This window comes from Micromesistius poutassou (genome assembly GCF_964030765.1).
Source record: "Micromesistius poutassou genome assembly, chromosome: 3".
NCBI lineage: Eukaryota > Metazoa > Chordata > Actinopteri > Gadiformes > Gadidae > Micromesistius > Micromesistius poutassou.
The window spans coordinates 16,497,437-16,518,583 of NC_140273.1; the positions used below are offsets into that span (position 1 = coordinate 16,497,437).

At 49.6% G+C, this 21,147-nt stretch overlaps 1 protein-coding gene across 1 annotated transcript in view; it reads left to right on the plus strand.

Annotated features, from left to right (window-relative positions):
* LOC311341071 (uncharacterized protein) overlaps window positions 1–21,147 on the plus strand; it is a gene marked incomplete at both ends in the record, with an annotated part of 30,521 nt that overhangs the window by 2,051 nt on the left and 7,323 nt on the right. The window contains 52 exons of the mRNA XM_084465982.1: window positions 11–216; window positions 867–970; window positions 1,504–1,616; window positions 1,750–2,088; window positions 2,363–2,437; window positions 2,608–2,852; window positions 3,324–3,408; window positions 3,516–3,659; window positions 4,690–4,892; window positions 5,389–5,498; window positions 5,638–5,756; window positions 6,260–6,436; window positions 6,550–6,581; window positions 6,711–6,808; window positions 6,930–6,952; window positions 7,067–7,088; window positions 7,199–7,226; window positions 7,331–7,415; window positions 7,836–7,982; window positions 8,326–8,537; window positions 9,021–9,121; window positions 9,586–9,701; window positions 10,408–10,584; window positions 11,075–11,112; window positions 11,231–11,328; window positions 11,488–11,510; window positions 11,605–11,626; window positions 11,705–11,732; window positions 11,942–12,026; window positions 12,360–12,506; window positions 12,864–13,075; window positions 13,652–13,755; window positions 14,038–14,153; window positions 14,361–14,516; window positions 14,948–15,162; window positions 15,356–15,441; window positions 15,521–15,660; window positions 15,931–16,056; window positions 16,472–16,662; window positions 17,170–17,258; window positions 17,353–17,480; window positions 17,792–17,910; window positions 18,064–18,181; window positions 18,371–18,592; window positions 18,926–19,096; window positions 19,280–19,426; window positions 19,519–19,571; window positions 19,774–19,903; window positions 20,020–20,105; window positions 20,339–20,468; window positions 20,648–20,838; window positions 20,988–21,078. Coding sequence (XP_084322108.1) covers window positions 11–216; window positions 867–970; window positions 1,504–1,616; window positions 1,750–2,088; window positions 2,363–2,437; window positions 2,608–2,852; window positions 3,324–3,408; window positions 3,516–3,659; window positions 4,690–4,892; window positions 5,389–5,498; window positions 5,638–5,756; window positions 6,260–6,436; window positions 6,550–6,581; window positions 6,711–6,808; window positions 6,930–6,952; window positions 7,067–7,088; window positions 7,199–7,226; window positions 7,331–7,415; window positions 7,836–7,982; window positions 8,326–8,537; window positions 9,021–9,121; window positions 9,586–9,701; window positions 10,408–10,584; window positions 11,075–11,112; window positions 11,231–11,328; window positions 11,488–11,510; window positions 11,605–11,626; window positions 11,705–11,732; window positions 11,942–12,026; window positions 12,360–12,506; window positions 12,864–13,075; window positions 13,652–13,755; window positions 14,038–14,153; window positions 14,361–14,516; window positions 14,948–15,162; window positions 15,356–15,441; window positions 15,521–15,660; window positions 15,931–16,056; window positions 16,472–16,662; window positions 17,170–17,258; window positions 17,353–17,480; window positions 17,792–17,910; window positions 18,064–18,181; window positions 18,371–18,592; window positions 18,926–19,096; window positions 19,280–19,426; window positions 19,519–19,571; window positions 19,774–19,903; window positions 20,020–20,105; window positions 20,339–20,468; window positions 20,648–20,838; window positions 20,988–21,078 — 6,423 coding nt within the window. The remainder of the gene's footprint in view (window positions 1–10; window positions 217–866; window positions 971–1,503; window positions 1,617–1,749; window positions 2,089–2,362; window positions 2,438–2,607; window positions 2,853–3,323; window positions 3,409–3,515; window positions 3,660–4,689; window positions 4,893–5,388; window positions 5,499–5,637; window positions 5,757–6,259; window positions 6,437–6,549; window positions 6,582–6,710; window positions 6,809–6,929; window positions 6,953–7,066; window positions 7,089–7,198; window positions 7,227–7,330; window positions 7,416–7,835; window positions 7,983–8,325; window positions 8,538–9,020; window positions 9,122–9,585; window positions 9,702–10,407; window positions 10,585–11,074; window positions 11,113–11,230; window positions 11,329–11,487; window positions 11,511–11,604; window positions 11,627–11,704; window positions 11,733–11,941; window positions 12,027–12,359; window positions 12,507–12,863; window positions 13,076–13,651; window positions 13,756–14,037; window positions 14,154–14,360; window positions 14,517–14,947; window positions 15,163–15,355; window positions 15,442–15,520; window positions 15,661–15,930; window positions 16,057–16,471; window positions 16,663–17,169; window positions 17,259–17,352; window positions 17,481–17,791; window positions 17,911–18,063; window positions 18,182–18,370; window positions 18,593–18,925; window positions 19,097–19,279; window positions 19,427–19,518; window positions 19,572–19,773; window positions 19,904–20,019; window positions 20,106–20,338; window positions 20,469–20,647; window positions 20,839–20,987; window positions 21,079–21,147) is intronic.

Here is a 21,147-nt window from a genome sequence, read left to right on the forward strand (position 1 = left end):
CCTCCCTCAGAGGTCCAGCCTGACCGGGGTGCCCTTCCTGGAGCTGCAGGGAGCGCTGGAGCTCAGCTCCCTGGAGGCCGTGGAGGTCTACCAGGACGAGGACCTGGTGCACATGTGGCTGTCGGTCAAGATCCGTCCGCTGCTCCGCTCCATCTCCAAGCACTTCCTCGCCTGCCTGAGCACCAAGAACTTCAGCTGCACCACCTACCAGGCTGTGTACGGCCGTCCGTCCTTCTCGTTGCTTCTCACAGCCCTGAGCATTCGGTCGGGCTGTTGGTCTGGCTTTGAATCTGGATCTTATTGCTTGTCTGTCTGCTTGCCTGTCAGGCTCTCCCTGTCTGTCTCTCACTATCTGTCTCTCCTTGTCTGTTTCTGCCTGTCTGTCGCTCCCTTTCCGTCTCCCACTATCTGTCTCTCCCTGTCTATCGCGCCCTGTCTGTCTCTCCTTGTCTGGCGCCCCCTGTCTGTCTCTCCCTGGCTGTCTCCCACTGTCTTTCTCTCCCTGTCTATCTCTCCCTGTCTGTCTCCCACTGTCTGTCTCTCCCTGTCTGTCTCCCACTGTCTTTCTCTCCCTGTCTGTCTCTCCCCGTCTGTCTCTCCCTGTCTGTCTCCCACTGTCTTTCTCTCCCTGTCTGTCTCCCACTGTCTGTCTCTCCCTGTCTGGTTCTCAACGGTGTTGTCACACACTCAGAGCTGAACCATTAAGCATTGGATATCACATTGGAATATGATTGTAATAACCTATGCAGTTACCTTCAAAAATCAATGTATTTGTTGTGACATGCCACGCAGAGCCAACACACTGTCAATCCATTACACACTTCTGGGCATGTGTGTTCACAACGCTACGTTCTCTCTGTTTCCAGCGTCCAGGAGTTCAGCCTCCACTTCTCTGACATGAACCCAGCCAGACAGAAGTGGATCTATACGTTCTTCATGTACCCCTTCCTGTCTGGAGAAGGAGTCGCTGGTAAAAGATGATATGATATCATGTTATACTCTACTGCTATACTCTAGTAGTATATACTCTAGTATATGTACAGTAGTACAAGTACTAGGGTTAGACACTCCACATGGAAATACACACCTTTATGGTTATCATTTACAAAGCAGCCACTGTGTAACCTATTCTACTAATTCCTCTGTTTGATTTTTTGTGCGTATGTGTGTGTGTGTGTGTTTGTTTGTGTTTGTGTTCTTGTGTGTGTGTGTGTGTGTTTGTGTGTGTTTGTGTTCTTGTGTGTGTGTGTGTGTGTGTGTGTGTGTTTGTGTATGTATGTGTGTGTGTGTGTGTGTGTGCGTGCGTGAATGTGTGTGCATGAATGTGTGTGCGTGAATGTGTGTGTGTTTTTGTGTTCTTGTTTGTGTGCGTGAATGTGTGTGTGTGTGTGTGTGTGCGTGCGTGTGTGTGCATGCGTGCGTGCATGCGTGCATGCGTGTGTGTGTGTGTGTGCGTACGTGCGTGCGTGTGTGTGTGCGTGTGTGTGTGCGTGTGTGAACCAGGCTGCGCGAGGCCAGAGGAGGGCAGTGAGGACTGGCTGATGAAGAACTTTGGCGCCTTCAGGGCCATGGCGCGAGTGACGGACTTCTCCCAGCTCAACATGGTGTTCAACGGCGTAAGCTTCACCCCTATTGGAGCTCTGTGTGTGCGTGTGCGTGTGCGTGTGTGCGTGTGTGTACGTCTGTGTGTTGTACTGTGCCTCATGTGTACACTCCCACCCCGCTCCTCCTCCATGTTCCTCGGGGCAGTTGGAGGTGCTCCATCTTCTGAGCCCCGAGCAAAAGGCGGAGCTTCTGCTGAGGCCCGAGGTGGCAGGCCTGGACAACGGCACCCTGAGCCTGGTCTTCGACAGCCTGGTGGAGGGAGGCCACGGTGGCTACCCTGGGCCCAGCCCGGGTGGCCCCAACACCACCTCAGGCCCCTGGACTGGCCCGGGCCCCTGGACGGCCGCGGGACCCAACGCCACCTCAGGGCCTGGATACGACCACAACTATACCACGGCGGGACTATACGGATATGGGGGTGGATATTCTGATGAAGTGGATGATGATTATTCTGATCATTCATCCCCACCTGCCCTCGACGAGGTATTGCTCATTTATATTTATAGCTTTAAACAATGTTTATGTATTTTTTTTAGAAACTAACTTATACATTCACAGTTTTTTATCTCCCCTATGTTTCTTGTAATTATTATTATTTTTTTATTTTTTTATTTTGCCTCATGTGTAATTTTGTGCATTTTCGAACTGCATTGAAACCTAACTCTGTAAAAAGGGGAGCCCAGCGAATGTGTCAATGTGATTCCTGGCGGTTATGGCTTTAGTTGTCGCTCACATGTTCCCACTTTATTATCCACAGTTTGTGTACGGTCTCAGGAGGGCCATCAAACCGTTGAGCCACTTGGTGTCCGACTTTCTTTCGCTCACACACACGGTACAGTCTGCAAGCTCGCGCACAGACACACACACACACACACACACGTACGCACTTGTACAGATCCCCACAGGATAATGTTTCACATTGTCACGTATAGGTAACGCAGCGCCACATCGAAACTCCACTTTAAACCTTTACACTGTGTCCCCCCCCCCCCCCCCCTGCAGCAGGATGTGTCGGCGATAAGGAGCACCACTCTGATCCAGCTGCTGCTCAACAGGACTCTGGCCGAGGTGGCGAGCTCCTACAAGCCACAGGTAGTAGGATCTGAGCCCCCGACGGAGGAGACCTTCGACCTGACCGCCGTGGAGGACTGGTACAGCCAAGTGGTGCTGCCCCTTCTGCACACCTTCCTGGGGCCAGGCCAGGACTTCATCAGCCAGGAGATCCAGCAGGCCTTCCATCACATATTGTGAGTCCACCACTGTCGTCCAGTGCTGGTGATAGATAGGGTCGGTGTTGGTGTTGTTATTTTCATTTGCCATTTCGAATATATATTTTTCTTTTTATATATATAAAAAAAATTGAATTTAACCTCTCTATTATGTTCTCTATATATGTTCATATTATTATTTATTTTGGGAAAAAAGTATTATTGCACAACTGTGTTTTGTATATTGAGTTTTGTAACCGCTGCCTATCTGGTGTCTGTTTGTGTGTGTGTGTGTGTGTGTGTGTATTTGCTTGTGTGTGTGTGTGTGTGTGTGTGTGTGTGTGTGTGTGTATTTGCTTGTGTGTGTGTGTGTGTGTGTATTTGCTTGTGTGTGTGTGTGTGTGTGTGTGTGTGTGTATGTGTGCATGCGCGTGCATGCGCGCGTGTGTGTGTGTGTGTGCATGCGCGTGCGCATGCGTGCGCTTGTGTCTGCGTGCACTTGCTCCTCAGCTACCTGGACACCGGCGTGGACAACGACACCGACGTCTCTGAGCTGGAGGAGACCTGCAGCATCAGCCTCCAGGCGCAGTGCGGGGTGAGTGGAGCCGTCACAAACCACACGGCCTCTCTCCTGACTGCCACCTCTCTGCGTGTTAACGTGGCTCCTTCCCCCCTCCGCCCCCCCGCCCCCCCCCCCTCCAGCTGACCGACGCCGTGGAGGACATAGCGCGCGTCCTGCACTGCATGACCAGCAGCCAGCTCTCTCTGACCGAGGACAGCGTCATGGCCCTGGTGGCCGAGATGACCAGACGCCTCGGCTCTCTGGCGCAGGAGCTCGCCACCACGGTACTCAGCACCTCACCTTCTTGGTTGTTACCCTTTTTGTGATTCTAAATGAGGGCGACATTTGTTTAAAGGTTTTTTTTAGTTTAGTTTAGTTTATTAGGATCCCCCTTAGCCGTTACACCAGGCAACAGCTACCCTTCCTGGGGTCCAGGGGCGGACCGTACTGTTGCACTTGCCTGGAGCCCCAGGCCCCGTAGAAGGCCCCATAGAGGCCTTTTGGGGCCCCCAAAATACCGTCTTTATATTTCTTCCCCATATCTATATTGTTTTTATAAAAATCCTGTCATAATAGCAGTGCCGGGATGTCCAATTACCCACGCATTGAAGGTCTCCCTGCTAACGTGCGAAGCAATCATGCAACTTCGCTACGCCCCCCCCCCCCCCCCGTCAACAATCCTGACTGCCCGCAATCGAATACCCCCCCCCCCCCAGGGCTAAGTACGCCACTGCTGGGGTCCACATTTAACAAGAAACACATACAATAGGTGACATGTTATACCACCGGGTGTGAGTGTGATTAGCCGTTACAAGCCGTTTGCGAAATCGGCCTCTTCTGACATCACAGGTGGGCGTGTCCGCCTATGATGTGTGCTGGATAGATCAGTCCACCGGCCCACCCAGTGGACTGCAGCAAGTGGACACGCCCACTTGTGATGTCAGAAGAGGCCGATTTTCCAAACGGCTTGCAACGGCTAATCACACTCAGACTATAGTATAATATATCTGGTATAATATGTCCCCTTCAACAACACGGGGGTTGGTAATATGACACAATATTACGTAACACCACAAAATGACACATGTCACCTTTAATTATTTGACATCAAAGAGGCATAAAGTGCATCATCTATTAATTATTTTGCTGTCAATACAGGTTACATTATTATCTAGTCAATTTCACTTGCTTAGTTAGTGATATAGTGATTCGTTGAGGCACTTCCTATTTCATCCGTTTCCGTGGTCTTCATTGCGTCCCCCCCCCCCGTGTTATAACCTTAACCCCCCCCCCCCCCCCCTCCCGCCATCCCAGGACTTTGCGGAGGTGGTGGACTACTTCAGGGAGCTCTTCCACCAGGTGGACTCCCCAGCCCCGGCCCCGGAGAACCTGGAGGACCTGGACTTCATCCGCCTCTGGTTCAGGGTCAAGCTGCTGCCCCTCCTCCCGGACGTGCCCCTGGACATGTTGGCCTGCCTCAGCATGAAGAACTTCACCTGCCCGGTTTACCAGGCGCTGTGAGTGGTCTATCAGCATCAGCATCATCATCGTCGTCATTGTCGTCGTCATCAGGTTTCATTGAGTGTATATGCGAGTGTATAAGAGGCGCAGCTTGCCAACAGGCAAGGCAGGCAAATGCTTGGAGCCCCGAGCTGCTAGGGGGCCCCCCCGCAACCTGGTCTCAGAGCGCTTGCCGCTCGTCCGCGATCCAACCCCCCATCCCCCCCCCGTCAACAATCGCCCGCCCGCAATCACGATCAAACCCCCCCCCCCCCCCCCGTCAACAATCGCCCACCCGCAATCGCAGTCCTAACTCCACCCTCCCCCCCCCCGTCAACAAATTGGCAACTGCTCCTCAAAACTCCTGTGCACGTCGTCCCTGCTTAGAGCCCCCACAGACTCTAGAATCACCTCTGTGTACATGACACTGTTATATCCTGTATGACTGACGTGAAGGCTGCTCTACGATGAGGTATGACGACCCTCTTTTGTGTTGCCTCTGGTGGCCTTCAGCGTTGACGAGCTGAGTGAGCACATGCCACGCCTGGACCCAGAGCGGGTGCACAGCCAAATGGTGTACGACCACTTCCTCTTCCCCTTCCTGTTGAACCACAACGACACAGGTGAGGCCTGTGAGCTGTCACAGCACCCCGCCTGTTTGCTATGCATTTGACACCGAAAGTAACAAATAAATGGGACACATTTCCCCAGAAAGAGGGTTTTCAACAGTAGCGCTTGTTGTTGTTTTTTTCCCCGCCGTAGATCCTCATTGTGTTTCATCAGCCGCGGACAGCGAAGAATGGCTAGAGGACAACTTTGGTTTCTTCTCCGTGTTTGCCTCCCTACGGGAGCTGTACCAACTGAACCCCAGCTTCGCTGCAGTCAGTCACACACACACACACACACACACACACACACACACACACTCTCACTCTCACCTCATAATAATAATAGTCATCTTAATGCATGATAATAATTAGAATTATTATAATAATTATTATAACACACTTATTACTACTAACTACTATAACATACAACATATACTTATTATAATAAGTATAATAACAATAATACTTTCATTTTCATTGCAGTTTTTCTTTTAACTCAACACTCGACACTTATACGTCAAAACAATAGTGAAAATACCAATATCAAAACCAATATCAGTGATTAAAAAATCACATCAAAATACAATTGAAACATGGATTTTTTTTTGTTTCACAATAAAATAAACTGACACCGATTTTAGGCGAATCATTTATCAAAAGCAATCCTCAAAATATGTTTAAAAGCGAGGAAGAGAGGCCCTGATCGGAAAAAACAAACCTGAGACCCATTTGATCAAATTCTTAAAACACGCGCTCCTCTTCACGCTGTCCTCCAGCTGGAGACCCTGGAGCTCCTGAGCCCCCAGCAGACCGCCCAGCTGCTGGTGCTGCCTCTCCCCTCCCCGGAGGCCAAGGAGGTCCTCATCAACTCTGTGTTCGACTACCTGCTGGAGGCCCCTGAGGAGCGCCACTTCCAGGAGGTCGTGTACCACGCGGCCATGCTGGCCAGAGAGGTAGGAGACATCTCCCAGCTATGTCACACAGGGTTGATTATATATATGGATATAATAATAAGCAACAAAAAAATGATGTAATATTTATAATTTTATGAAAAACATTCCTGCAGGTCAAACCACCCTGTGCTGTGATCAGACTCATGTGAGTATTTTTGAGTTTATTGGACGATTTCAAATGCCTCCCTTTTGATAATTAGGTCGATTAAACATGAAAGAGAATTAAAAACTGTAAATATATATTCTAATCTGTGATTCTGTATTCATTTGCCAGCATTCAGCGTCTGTACGCCGCTTTGCAAACCTTAAATCCACTGTTTGAACCATTCACTTATGAGCACATCGATAAACTCATACAAACAGCCCCAAAAGGTCAGTCCCAGGGCACACTCACGCACACACACACACACAAATACATACATTTTGGTGAACAAATTTGCCAACATTCATTATCTTTGAACTAACAAAAATATCTTTCGATACATTTGGATAGATTGTTTGCCACAGAATGTCACGGTGAGATCTTTTGCATATTGTCAATCCATCGTATTGCTACTATTAAACTTGAACTATTACTGATTTATTCTATTCCATTTAAATCTGACACATTTTACACTTTATTTTCCACAGTGCCCAATCACCCAGTTCAACGGTAAGAAATATGAAAACACATCATTTACAATTTAATATTTCACATTGTATTATGATGGACAGCAGAGTTGCATGTGATTAAATCCTGTCCTTATCTTTGTCATTGGACAGCTTCACACATCTGCATCGGAGTTAACAGGTAGCTTACTGATTGTAGTTATTTTTGGCTTAACCAGCAATCTGACACAAAATTCAGCAAACTTGTTCTGCTGTCATTCCACTGACACGTGTATCTATTTACAGCACCGGGCTGGAGACATACCTGAGCATGTCAGACTCACAGGCTGTTCCCTGTCACTTCCCTCTGGAGGAATATGCATGTGCCAAGGTGTGTCCATCAATGGGAAACTCCATTGCATTGAAGTGTATCGTCAAATACATTTAAAACTTTATTCAAACTTTTGGTGCAAAACTGCAATACAAAGTGCCTAAAAACAAGAAATCGATAAATCTGAATTGTAGCAATATATTTGCGGGGTCGATTTAAAGGAAAAAAGAACACGCAATTGTTGATTAAAAGAAAGCTAACCTAAAGAAGTATAATATACAGTTTTGTGTAAGAAATAGGGTACTAAAGGGGCCAAATTCTAGTTTAACTGGCATCGCAGGGTTAGAAGCTAAGAAGCTGCTGCACGCACGGGTTGGTGTACGGTGCTAGTCGTTTGTTTGAGTGAATAACCCAAAAACTGCCGTTACTTTTAAATGTCCGTCCTCTCCATCACCGTCGTTTGTCATCCGATGACCACAGCTGGAAAACTTCACAGCCGCTCAGCTGGTGTCCCTTCTGGAGTGCGATCTGCCCGGTAACCACAGCCACTCCAGGAGGGTGTGGAAGTTGCTGCTCACCGAACAGCTCCGCGCGTTGGAGCCGGCCTTGGACATGCTGGCTAACATGGTCAGTGTGCTGACGGGTTGACCGCGCCGTGTGTCTATTCATGAATACAGCTATGGGGATCAAATGCAGAACAGTATATATGTACTACACAATGCACATGTAATAGATTTGAACTTTTTAACCGTTTACATTCAATCTATATTGCGTCCACTTAAAGTAGCTCCTATTATTAAGTGGATCTAGATCTAGATTTGTTTTTGTCCTACTGGGAGGGACCCCCTGCTTTGAAACACGTTCTTGCCCATTCTTCACCCTAAACAACCCACGTGTTTGTATTTCCCATACTGACGGTTGTGATGAACGTCTGACTTTTGTTTCTTGTCGTGTTTGTCTTCCTCTCCAGAGCACGGTGACGATCGGTCCGTCGGCCGCCGAGGTCCTGGACGTGATCGGGGAGCTGAGGGTGGGCTTGCTGAGCGACGAGCAGCTGAGGGACGCCGACCTGATGAGGTTCTGGTTCTCCGGACGCCTCAGAGGGTTCCTGGCGTCCGCCTCCGGAAGATTCATAAACTGCCTCGTCGACAGGAACCTCAGCTGCCAGTCCTACCGGCAGATGTAAGACAGCGGTGACCTCGGTGTTACCGTGGCGATACAAAGAGACAGAGTTTATCTCCCTTCTGTTCCTCTGAAACTCAATAGAAAATATTTATTCTCCATCATTTTCCAAAATATTAAAATGGATGTTGTGGTTCAATTCTGCCAACGCATCCTGTTTTCAGTTTGTTTGTATTTGTGTGGTGTGACCCACACATAAGACGGATTCAATGCATCCGATAGATTGTTTTTGAGCCCTCTGTCTCCTCTCTGTCTCCCCTCTGTCTCCTCTCTCTCTCCTCTCTGTCTCCCCTCTGTCTCCCCTCTGTCTCCTCTCTGTCTCCTCTCTGTCTCCCCTCTGTCTCCTCTCTGTCTCCCCTCTGTCTCCCCTCTGTCTCCTCTCTGTCTCCCCTCTGTCTCCTCTCTGTCTCCCCTCTGTCTCCTCTCTGCCTCCTCTCTGTCTCCTCTCTGTCTCCTCTCTGTCTCCTCTCTGTCTCCTCTCAGCCTGGAGGCGTTCAGCGGGCAGTTTGACAACATGAGCCCGGAGCAGCAGCTGACCGTGCTGAGACGGCTGGTCCTTCCCTTCCTCTCCCGCCAGGAGACAGGTACTGACCCCTCAGCCGCTGCCGTCAGGCCTTCTGCTCTCACCGCTGGACGGACCTTAAGATACGCCATTGCTTTATGAGATGGTTTCAAATGTTGTTAATGTGATATAATATCACTCCTGCCCCTCCCTCCCTTTCTCCCTCCCTCCCTCCTTTTCTCCCTCCCTTTCTCCCACTCCCTCCCTCCCTCCCTCCCTCTCTCCCCCCACTCCCCCTCCCTCCCTCCCTCCTTTTCTCCCTCCCTCCCTTTCTCCCTCCCTCCCTCCCTACCTCTCTCCCCCCACTCCTCCTCCCTGGCTCCCTCCCTCCCTCCCTCCCTCCCTTTCTCCCTCCTCCACTCCCTCCTTCCCTCCCTCCCTCCTTCCCTCTATCCCTCCCTCCTTCCCTCTATCCCTCCCTCCCTCCTTCCCTCCCTCCCTCCTCCACTCTCCCTCCCTCCCTCCCTCCCTCCCTCCCCCCTCCAGACAGAGGCTGTGTCTCGGGCTTCAACAGCACTGAGTGGCTCCAGAGTAACCTGGGGCGGTTCTCAGCCCTGCTGTCCCTGGGGGACGTCCTCCATCTGAACCCGGCCTTCTCCCCTGTACGTAGGATCCTGTCCCGGGGATTATGGTGTGGGAAGGAAACACTTCAAGGCTCTCGCCCGCCCCTCTATAAGCCTCGATAAGAACGAGGCGTTCCCCGAGTCTTGTCTTGTAGAACCGCCTAGGGACTGATTTATATTATGTTTGAACCTGAGTGGTTTTGCCGTGAATAGGGAAGGAAGTGACATCTAATCGCACATAACGGCATAAAGGCCTGTTTGATTTGTACATTTCATATGAATTATATCCGTTCACACACATTTTCTGTAACATTTATTAGTACGCATTTGTGTTTATGATTGTTATTGTCTCAACCCACGGAGCGCGCAGGCTGGTTCACCTACTGGCCAAATGAGCCAGTAATGGGAAGGAATTTATGATTATTATACAAAGACACTTTAACCAGAAGACACTTTAACCAGGACTATACATGGACTGGTTTAACCACATCTATAAATCAACATAACTAAACCCCTCCATAAGCTATGGACTGGTTTAACCAGGACTGTAAAAGTACATAACTAGGTCCCTCTATAAGCACGGTTAAACCAGGACTATAACACTACATAACTAGGTCCCTCTATAAGCACGGTTAAACCAGGACTATAACACTACATAACTAGGTCCCTCTATAAGCCACGGTTAAACCAGGACTATAGACAGTATATCCAAGCATTGCTTGACGCCTGTTCCTCTGGTCCCCAGCTGGAGGCCCTGCCGCTGCTGTCCCCCGGTCAGACCGCAGAGCTGCTGCTGCTGCCCGCTCTGTCCCCGGAGCCCCAGCCGGAGGTGATCCAGGCGGTGTTCACCTTCCTCCGAGCCGCGCCCGGGGACAGGCGCTTCCTGGAGGTCCTCGACCACCTCGTCGACTTATCTGAACAGGTGATTTTACGGTCGGGTTTGAATCCCAAAGCGTCCCAAACCTGGAGCAAGAGGGGGCTGACCCATGCCCGATTCAAGATTCAAGAAGCTTTATTTATCCCGAGGGAAATTGCTGTGCAACAATTATATAACAGAAGTAGCCTAATACAAGAAAATAAAACAAGTAACAAAATGCAACAAAGTGCAAAGCACAATAGGATAAAGACTGACATCAAATAAAGTACAACAGTAACTAAATGCAACAATGCCACAAAAATGACAGTTAACGTAGGTATATATAATATACAACAATACGCAAGTTTGCTGCATAAGTTGAAATAAATAAGTACAACTAAATATAGTGCGCAATTGTTTAAAGATAAACAGTTACAGTGATGATGATGATGATGATGATGAAGAGGTGTATCTGAGCGAGTCAGCTACAAGTCATTGTCCAGGTCGCCCTTCGAGGAAAAAAACGTCCGCTAAAAATGATATTTTTGTTCTTCAGCTCCAGGGAAACATCTCCTGCTCGACGTACAGAACGATGTGAGTCGTTGCCTTTGCTTTTGTTTAAACTCTTGACAGAAGGCGTGCACCGCTCCCGGGTTACAACAGGCAGCCATCGGGTCAAACTAACGAACGCGCTCATGCTCTTGCGTTCCAGTTTCACTGAGTTGGACCGGGCTAAGGCCGTGGTGCCCCTGCATGTAGCGGCGGCCGTCGACAACAGCAAGCTGCGGCTCTTCAGCCACATACCCAGAGGTTCGATGGCTCAAAATGAACCTCTCCGTGGGCGTTGGCCCTGTATTGTGACAATGATACGATGCTACTGGACGTTTTTTGTTTTTTTTAATCAGAATCTATTTGTATAGTTGTGATCATGCACAGACTAAATACAAGCCTCTGTCTTTTGTCTTATAGACTGCATCATATACAGCGGACAAGTAAGTGTCTTTCCTTTGGTTTTAGTCTTTTTGGTGTCATCAAAGCTTAAGATACAGTGTAAGATGTCTAACCCTAAAATGGTTTATTTTTCAGTGTCCCGTCTTCGCTGCGAATGGTAAGCCAGCTGTTAAATTGACCCAAACTATCTATAATTAATAGATCAGAAATTACATTTATTGTCTTTCCTCCGCAGAAACGAGTATTTGTGCTGGAGTTAACAGGTAAATGAATGCACGTATTTCCAAAAGCAACCCATTTAAAGATCTTACTAAAATATGAACAATGATTATTCAGCTACACTACGGAAACACGTTCAGCTTATTTGATACTGTCGTGATTGTATTGTCCAGGCCTGCGTAATGTCTCAGAAATGTCTCCAGGAATGACTCCAAGAGCCCCATTTAACCCTGTCCCTGTTCCCCTCCCATAGCACGTTGCTGCAGCACCACCTGGACCAGGGCAAGATAAACCAAAGTGTGTGTGACTTCAGCGTCGAGGAATACGCCTGCGCATCGGTAAACTTTCTCCATATACAAACCTTCAAAACGATCCTGCACTTCTTGTTGCTATACGCTGTCTAATCGGGGTGGCAGAAGCTCAGGAGGTAGAGCTGGTGGGCTGGTATACGCAAGGTCGCTAGTTTGATTGCCCCTGTGTCGAGGTGTCCCCGAGCAAGGCCCCTAACCCTAACGGCTCCCAACGGGCTGGCTGTCGCGCTGCATGGCTGACAACCGCCTTCGGTGTGGGGAATGCGTGTGTGAATGTGTGCGTGAATGGGTGAATGTTAGGCAATAATGTAAAGTAATATAAACGCAGTCCATTTACCGTTTGCTCTACGGTTCTTGTAGCTGCCGGCGCTGGCCGCGGAGGACCTGGCCGCCGTGCTGACGTGCAACGGCTCCCGTACCTCGCGGGCCCCGCTGGCCGTCTGGGAGCTTCTCTTCACCAAGACCACCAAGGTTCTGGGGCCCGCTCTGGATCTCCTGGCCAACACGGTGAGTGTGCTCGTGCTATGCACTCGCAAGAAGAACAAGCGCTGCTTTCCTCCCATCGTTTGAACCGGCCTTGGGGCAGGAGGGTCTAGTGAGGGTTTAGTCTGGTAACGTTTCTGCACAGGCATGAGACTAGAGCTGGATGACCCCAAACGCCCGCCTGATCCTGGGTCACAGTGTCCGCTTAATGGAAAAATAGAAGGGCTGTTTGTTTAGCTCATTCCTCCAGGAAACCCAGGGGTTGTTTTTGAATGTATATAAACATCTAAACTACTATTTCCAAGAAAACGATTGATTTGAGCGTTAGATCAGAGTGTCACAATGAATCCTTGGTGACGCCGCGCTGCCTTCTGGTCTCAGACCTTCCGCCCCGGGTACCTCGCCACCTCCCTGATCCTGGAGGCCGTCAACAACGTCCGGCTGCAGATGCTCCCCCCGGACCTCTACGAGAGCCAGGCCTTCGTCCAGCTGTGGTTTGGCCAGAGACTCCGGCCCTTCCTGTCGGCCATCTCCCCCGACACACTGTCCTGCCTCAGCACCAAGAACCTCAGCTGCAGCACCTACCAGGCCCTGTGAGTACCGCCACCGGGGCCCTTCCCTTCAGCGGCTGCCAGCTAGGAGCCTCCCAGGGCGGCATGGGCTCAAATGCAGTACAGTACTGTACTCAAGACCAGGGGCGGACCGTACTGTTAGGCAAACCTGCCTGGAGCCCCAGGCCCCATAGAAGGCCCCATAGAGGCCTTTTGGGGCCCCCAAAATACCGTCTTTATATTTCGTCCCCATATCTATATTGTTTTTATAAAAATCCTATAGAATAGAGCTTAACCAACAGAGATTATCCAATACGATGCGCATTAACCAACAGAGCCTAAGTAATAGAAGAGCTCAACCACAGAATATAGCTTACCCCAATATAATATTCATTAACCAATAGAGCAAAGTCAATAGAAGAGCTTAACCAAAGAACAGAGCGTAGCCAATAGAATAAACATCAACCAATAGAGCTACAGAAATAGCATAGAGCTTAACCAATAGAATATACATTTACCAATAGAGCCTAACCGATAGCATTGAGCTTCATGGTCCACTGGAGAGGGGCCTGTGGCCTCGTCGAGTGGTGCAGTGACGTGGTCCTCTCGTCCCCCCAGGGTCCAGATCCTCAGCCGACACCTGCCCTCCATGGAGCTCCAGACCCAGATCTCTGTCACCGCCTTCTTCATCAAACCCTTCCTCACCAGGAACCACACTGCAGGTGGGAATTAGGAACGTCACTCAGAATGAACACAATGCAGTAGTTCAACTGTGTGGTGGGTGTTGTTAAGCTAACATGTTGATGTTAAAGTCATTTCATAATGTAAATGATGCACAATGACATTACTGTATTTGATTATTATTCTACTGTTATTATTGTTTGTCTTTTTTTTTTGACCAGTTTTATGACTGATCCCCATAGGTGTTTGGCAGTTCCTTAAGTCTTCATTATGATGTATATCATATCTATGGTGTCTGATGGCCTGTGTACCCTCTGGCACAGATCCAAACTGTTCAGATAACACAACCAGTGGGGAATGGCTGCAGAACAACTTTGGCGGATTCTCTGCGCTGATCTCAGTCAGCGACCTGCAGATGCTGAACGCAGACTTCTCCCCGGTCCGTCTACAATACTGCAATTACCTTCATCATTTTGAAATGAAAAATATTATGGAAAAATATCGATTTGATGCGTTTTGTTTCTTCACTGTAATCCATCTTGACAGTTTCCCTAAACCTGTGACCTGTGTGTGTGCGTGTGTGTGTGCATGCACCTGTGCATGCGCGTGTGCGTGCGTGTGCGTGTGTGTGTGTGTCTCCATGCAGCTGGAAGCCCTACCCTATCTGACAGTGAGACAGCTCTCAGAGGTGTCCGCTACCCCAGGACTGCTGACCTCCCCCGACCAGGTCGACATGGTGCTGGGTCGCGTCCCCAGCTCTCAGCTGGACGCCTTCTTTGACTACGTCTCACCCGCGATAACGGCAAGTTAGCGTCATACCACTGCACTGTACTGTACTGTACTGTAGTATGGTACAGCATGGCATTAATATGGGTCGCTAAAACAACTCTTAAAGGGGACATATTATATATACCGCCGAGCGTGAGTGTGATCAACCGTTACAAGCCGTTTAAATGTGCCGCTTCTGACATCACAGGTGGGCGTGTCCACCTGTGATGTGTGACGGATAGATGAGCAACGTTTGCTGCAGTTCCACCGGGTAGGCCGGTGGACTGATCTATCCAGCGCACACATCTAGGTGGACACGCCCACCTGTGATGCCAGAAGCGGCACGTTGAATTTCTAACAAGGCGTGTAACGGCTAATCACGCCTCACACCTGCTGGTATGACACCAAGTCTCCTTTGACTCAGCTTTTAACTCCCTCTGACAACTTTTTAAAAATTTTCTCCAGGATCAAGTGGATCGCTTCCCCTCGCCGGTGAGGGCCGCCATGCTACAGCAGGTGTTTGACCGCGCCAACCTCTCCGACCCGGCGGTGAGCGACGCAGAGGTGCTGGTCTGGCTCAACGACCGACTGCGGCCCCTGCTGGTGGGCCTGTCGCCGGCCCACGTCGCCCCCTTCTTCCGTCTGGTGGCGGGGAGGAACTGCAGCACAGAGCAAGACGGGTGAGGGTCCGGCCACGTTGAGGCTGGGAACTACAAAGTGTTGATAGTGAAACGCTTTTCTTGAACTGTTTTAACAAAAGGAACGAAATGAAAGTGCGTCTTAATGAATTGACCCTGTTTCGAGCTTGACGAATGCAATCTTTTAACCAAACGGTTCACAGTCAGTTAAGATGTTGTCTGTTGCCCTGGTCAGAGTGAGGATCCTGAATTCAACAAGCTCAACGCTGAATAACTCCACGCTGAATAATATACACGACCAAATCATCCAGCTGCTGAGAGGTAACCAACACAACTGTTTAAAACAGAGGAAAATGAAGTTTGGTGGACTCATGAGTAAACTCAAAACATCTCATTTTAGAGCCCACCCCGCTCCGCTGCTATGGCAACAACAACGACAACCAAAGTTTCTACGGTTTCCTAAACGGCCGGTTCCTGGACTTCCAGTACCCCAACTTGACAACCTTCCTGTCACTCATGCCTGAGAGCAGACAGCCTCAGGTATGTTTATATGTGTGTGTGTGTGTGTGTGTGTGTGTGTGTGTGTGTGTGTGTGTGTGATTGAGCATCTGATTCTTAGATAATACTGTAAGAAGGCGTAGAGCTATGGCCATTCGAGTGGCACCCTCTACTCCAATGATGTCTGGCTCCTCCCCCAACCCCAACCCCCCCCCCCCCCCCCGTCACTACACTAGTGTCTGAGTAGTGACGGACTGACTGCGCTGCATGGACGGAGAATGCCTTCCCTCATGTGTTCTGTTTCACCTCCAGCTGGTCAACTCCATGTCGGTCTCTGATGTGGGAGAGCTGCTGCGCCGTCCCGACTCTGTGGACGACGAAGCGGCTCTCTGTCTCCTCTACAGCCTCTATACTGACACACCCGTGTTCCTGGAGACGGTACGTACCGCACACACGCACGCATGCACACGCGCGCACGCACGCACACGCGCACGCATGCACGCACGCACGCACGCACACACGCATACACACATGCACGCGTGCACCTGCATGCACACACACACACACACACACACTCACACACACATACACACACACACACACACACACGCATACACACGCCCCCATACATACACACACACACACCCCCATACATACACACACACACACACACACATGCGCGGGTGCGCCCGCATGCACACACACACACCCACACACAAATGCACACACACACGCACACACACACACGCCCGCGTGTGCATACACACACACACACACACACACACACACACACACACACACACACAGTACACACACATACACACCGACAAATAACCCTGTCCCCCCACAACAGGAGGCCCTCCCAGCGGCGGTGGGACGCCAGACGCTGCCGTGCGTCTGGCCCGCGGCGCTCAGCAGCACGGAGAGGTCCGAGGTCGACGCCTGGTTCGAGCGGCGTCTCCCCAACTACCTGGGCTTCCTCATGAAGGACCTGCTCACCTCCACCGCCACCCAGAACGCCAGCTGCCTGGCCTTCCAAAAACTGTACGTGTTTCGTAAGGACCATCGCTGAGGGCAAGGCTCAGGCTGACCTCCCAGGGTGCAATGGTTCAGCGGGTGTGGGTGGGATTAGCCGGTACAAGCCGCTTGGCACAGGGAAGGGAATGGTTTTCATAGTGACATCACAAGTGGGCGTGTCCACCTAGATGTACGCTGGATAGATCAGTCTACGGAAGTGGGCGTGTCCACCCAGATATACGAAGGATAGATGAGTTGTGCTACGGTGCGCTGGGTAGGCTGGTAGACTGATCTATCCGGCGTACATCTAGGTGGACACGCGCACTTCCGATGTCACTATGAAAAATCATTCCCTTCCCTGTGCCAAACGGCTTGTACCGGCTAATCCCACCCACACCCCGGTGGCGTGACATGAGCCCTTTGAGGCTGATCTCTTCTGGCTCTTGAGAACATCTAGGTCCTGCTGGATGCATGTTGTGTTTCTGATAGGAGCCCCGTCCCGTGTCTAATTGAAAGGCTGTTTTTGGTTTCAAGGGTCTCCACGTTGGCGACACACGACTACGCTGACGCTGACTTTACCACTCAGGACGTGTACGGCGTCATCAAGTCCTACCTGACTTCAGGTCAGTCACGGATTGCCGCGTCTTCATTTGTACCGCAATTTGAGTCTTTAGTATTTATTTGCTTGTTTCAAATTTGGCAATAATCATCTCGCAGATACGGTGCCCAAGTGTTACAACGCGAGCGACCCGGAGTTGAACTCCACGGCGTGGTTCGTCGAGTACATGGGGGCCTTCATACCGTTCCTCACGCTGAGCGACCTCAACACCTTCGGCTCTGTACAGGTACTGGAGCCGTGCACCGTGGGTGGAAGGACGGAGATGGATAGGTGGATAGAACGGACGGGTGGATGGTGTAGTAGACGGAGAAGGGTGAATGGATGGTGGAGGGATGGTGTATATGGAGGACGGGTGGATGGTGTAGACGGAGATGGAAGGACGGTGGGAGGGACGGATGGAGTCATAAGGATGAATGATGAACGGATGATGGATGGATGATGGATGGAGGACGATTGGTTCGACGGATGAGAGGTTATGGATCAATAGATGGAGCTGACTCAGGTCATTCTATCATCACGTCTCTTCAGGTGATCCAGGTGTTCACAGTGAACCTTCAGAACCTCGCCCTGCTCAACCAGTCGTCCCTGCCCGTCAACCTCACCGTCTTCTACACTGAGCTCCTTTACCTGCAAGACGGCAACTTCAACCCGCTGCTGTGAGTCCCAGTCCAGCACGCATCCACGGCTGTTGATAACAGAATTCTCCCTTTGACCCTTCCTTTCTCTCTCTCTCTCTCTCTCTCTCTCTCTCTCTCTCTCTCTGTCTCTCTTTATCTCTCTCTCTCTCTCTCTCTCCCCACTGTCTGCAGACTCCCGCTCCAGTATCGGTGTTCGGCTCCAGCTGGTGCATTTGGCCAGCTGAATGCAAACGAGAGTAGCATCGTTCTGCACAATCTAACTACTCTCTGCACCGATCTGGACCCCCAGGTATGACTTTCATAAGCACAGCAAAGTCAAAGCGATGCAAATATCCAATGCACAGTATAACACAGGTTCACGGAAATACTTGGGACAACTCAAGGGTGAACTCAACGGAAAATAAAACTGTGATAGAAAAATATACTACGAACGGAACGTGACCGTGTGCTTATCGACTCTGTCCTGTAACCCCTGTAGATCTCCGCTGCCCTAGCCGCTAACTTTGGCGACGAGCTCACAACAGACGCCATCGCCGCGCTGAGCAACGAGAGCGCCAGCAGCATTTCCGTCGGTCAGATCAACACCGCTAGCCCACAAGTTCTGCTGAGCTCCCTGGGAATCCTCAGCAGTGCGACCGACTGGAACCAAGGTCAGGCCCTGGCAATCATCCAAGTGCTGACGTCCTCAGGAGGGCTACAGGTATGAATGGCGTGGCGCTGGGTGTGGGTGTGGGTGTGGCGGACAGTGTTGTTGCTGTTTTGTGCTGTTTTTTTGATTTACAGATAACTTAAGCAGCTGCACTGCTTAACTTTTCTACTGCAGCTTTTTACAAAAAAATCCTCGACTAGAAGGTTTCTAAATTTCTCAAAAGACTTCCATCATCCAGTCTTTAGGTCAGCCAGGGAACCTTTCTCTATAAACCGCTGTATACGTTGGTTCATGTGTGTCAGCGTGTGTGGGAGCGAACGAGGACGCTTCCGTCAGACCGTCTATCGTCTTCACGCTCTGAATGGTGTCCCCCTGTACATCCAGATCACCGACCAGTCGTCATTGGTCATGTTGGGATCCCTCGTGGTCGGCGTTCCCTCCTCGGTCTTCGGCGGCATCTCGGGCACAGAGCTGATCAGCGCTTCCCAGAATCCCACGTTCCTGACGCATCTCAGCAGCGCGCCGACAATCGTCCAGCAGACCTTCGTCACTCAGGTAGAGGCCGAGGCCTCCGGCTAGTAACACCGTTTTGCACAGCTCAAGCCTTGGCTCTTCATGTGGTCACCTGAGGACAAACCCGCCACGAGATCGCGTTTTGCTTGTCAGGTATTTAAAAAAAATTGATTTGATGATAACTTCAGCCGTACCTGCCACACTTTTTTTCCCCTGTCCCGCTAGATTATATCTGTGAACACTAGCGGCACGGGGATCGTAGACAACGTTCCAGATGACCTGGCGACAGAGATACCACGCTTTTATTCGCTGCTTTTTCAAAGCACCACGATCGTCACGAAACTCAACAGAAAGACATGGAGGAAGCAGCAGGTAGGGGCCAAAACATGTGAAACCACTATGCTGATTACAGATTTGTTATCAAAAAAAGAAGAACAAAAGTACAAAAGTATTTTGTTCTTTAGGCGGAGCTCTTCTTTGCCACGGTTGCCACTGGAATGCAAGATCAAGAGGACGAGTGAGATTTTTAATTTCAAACAATGTTCTGTATTTTTTGTGTAATTAATCTGTTTTTAGCTTTCAGTGCTCAATAATATTGGGTTTGTGTGTGTGTGTGTGTGTGTGTGTGTGTGTGCGTTTTTCATCCTTGTTTGCGTGTGTTTGTCTGAATATGTGTTTGTGTGTGTCTGTGTTTTTGTGTGTGTGCTTTGCGCTTGTAGTATTTCCTCTTCAATCCTCCAAGGATTCACGTGCACCCAAGTAGTGACTCTGACCAAGGCAAGGATCCCTAGGCTGGTCAAGGCCTGCAGAAGGAGAGGCCGGCGACGGGTTATACTGCAGGAGACCCAGGTAGGCGGGACCACACAGAACAGACCCACAGAGACAACCACTCATGGCAGGGAATGGTGTTGTTTATTCCAACGGGAGGTTAATCATGTGATTGTGTTCGCTTGTCTCACTCCCAGTTGACCTGCATGTACAACCTTATCCAAAATGAGGCGGATGTGACCAGCTTTCAACTCTACCCCCCTGATGTACTGCTCTACTACAGGTGAGTCCAACCCCCTAAATCCTGAACGTTTTTTAGCGAAGAACGACGAGAGAAAAACTTGTCAAAGCTTTTACCAATTGTGTGAGCGCCGCAAGAGCTTGTCATTGATAAGGGGCAGAAAGAAAAGATCAACGCTTTATTTTGATATTGCTTCATGTGTTACAATTTTTTTCCGCACAAGAAACAAAATCTTTCTCACTTTTAATATCACTGTTTGTGTTTTCAATTTCAAGTTATTCTTTGGTGCCAGAAGCAAATTGCAGATCATACTTTCAAGAGCTGGCAGATGCCGATTTCTCTGTTTTCTCAACAACGCTCCAGTTCAAGCAGGCTGAACTGTTTACCAACGCCAAGAGCTGTCTGGTACGTCCAGTAACAATATACAGACAACACAAGTATAGCAGGGGCAATTTTTGTATTATACCATCATCGCATACCACACCCATTATTGTTTATAAAGTCCATTGATATTTGATTATGGCTGGCAGATATAACTATGCTTATTTGACTCTGTAATATAATCTATTTTCTTTTCTCATCAGGGCATAACGGGCAGTGGGCTGAGTAGGGACAACGTGATGGTTCTGGGGAACATGTGTTGCACTCTTGACAGTACAGTCATTGTTAAGTCAGACCCGTCGATCTTGGAGAAGCTCAAAAACTGTAAAGACTTCACTAGTGAACAAGTGACTGCAATGGAGACCCAGCTATTGTCTGGGAACACAATCTATGGGTAATTTAAACCGACATCCTAAACCCTGTGGTAAAACAGGTTTCCTTTTGGCTTAAATAGGAACATTACATTTAGCCATATGGGGCGTGTTCTTTTCAGTTTTTTTGTTGATGTTTGTCTATTGTTGATTTTTTGATTGTTGTTCTCAGGGCTCGTAGTACATGGGATGGCCAGACTTTGACGGACCTGGGAATACTACCGCTCTACCTGACCAGAACATTCTATGAGGAGTTTGACACGGTATGTCATGTGACACATGACATGAGTCATATATGTGTGCATTTCAAGATTCTAGATAATGTACAACAG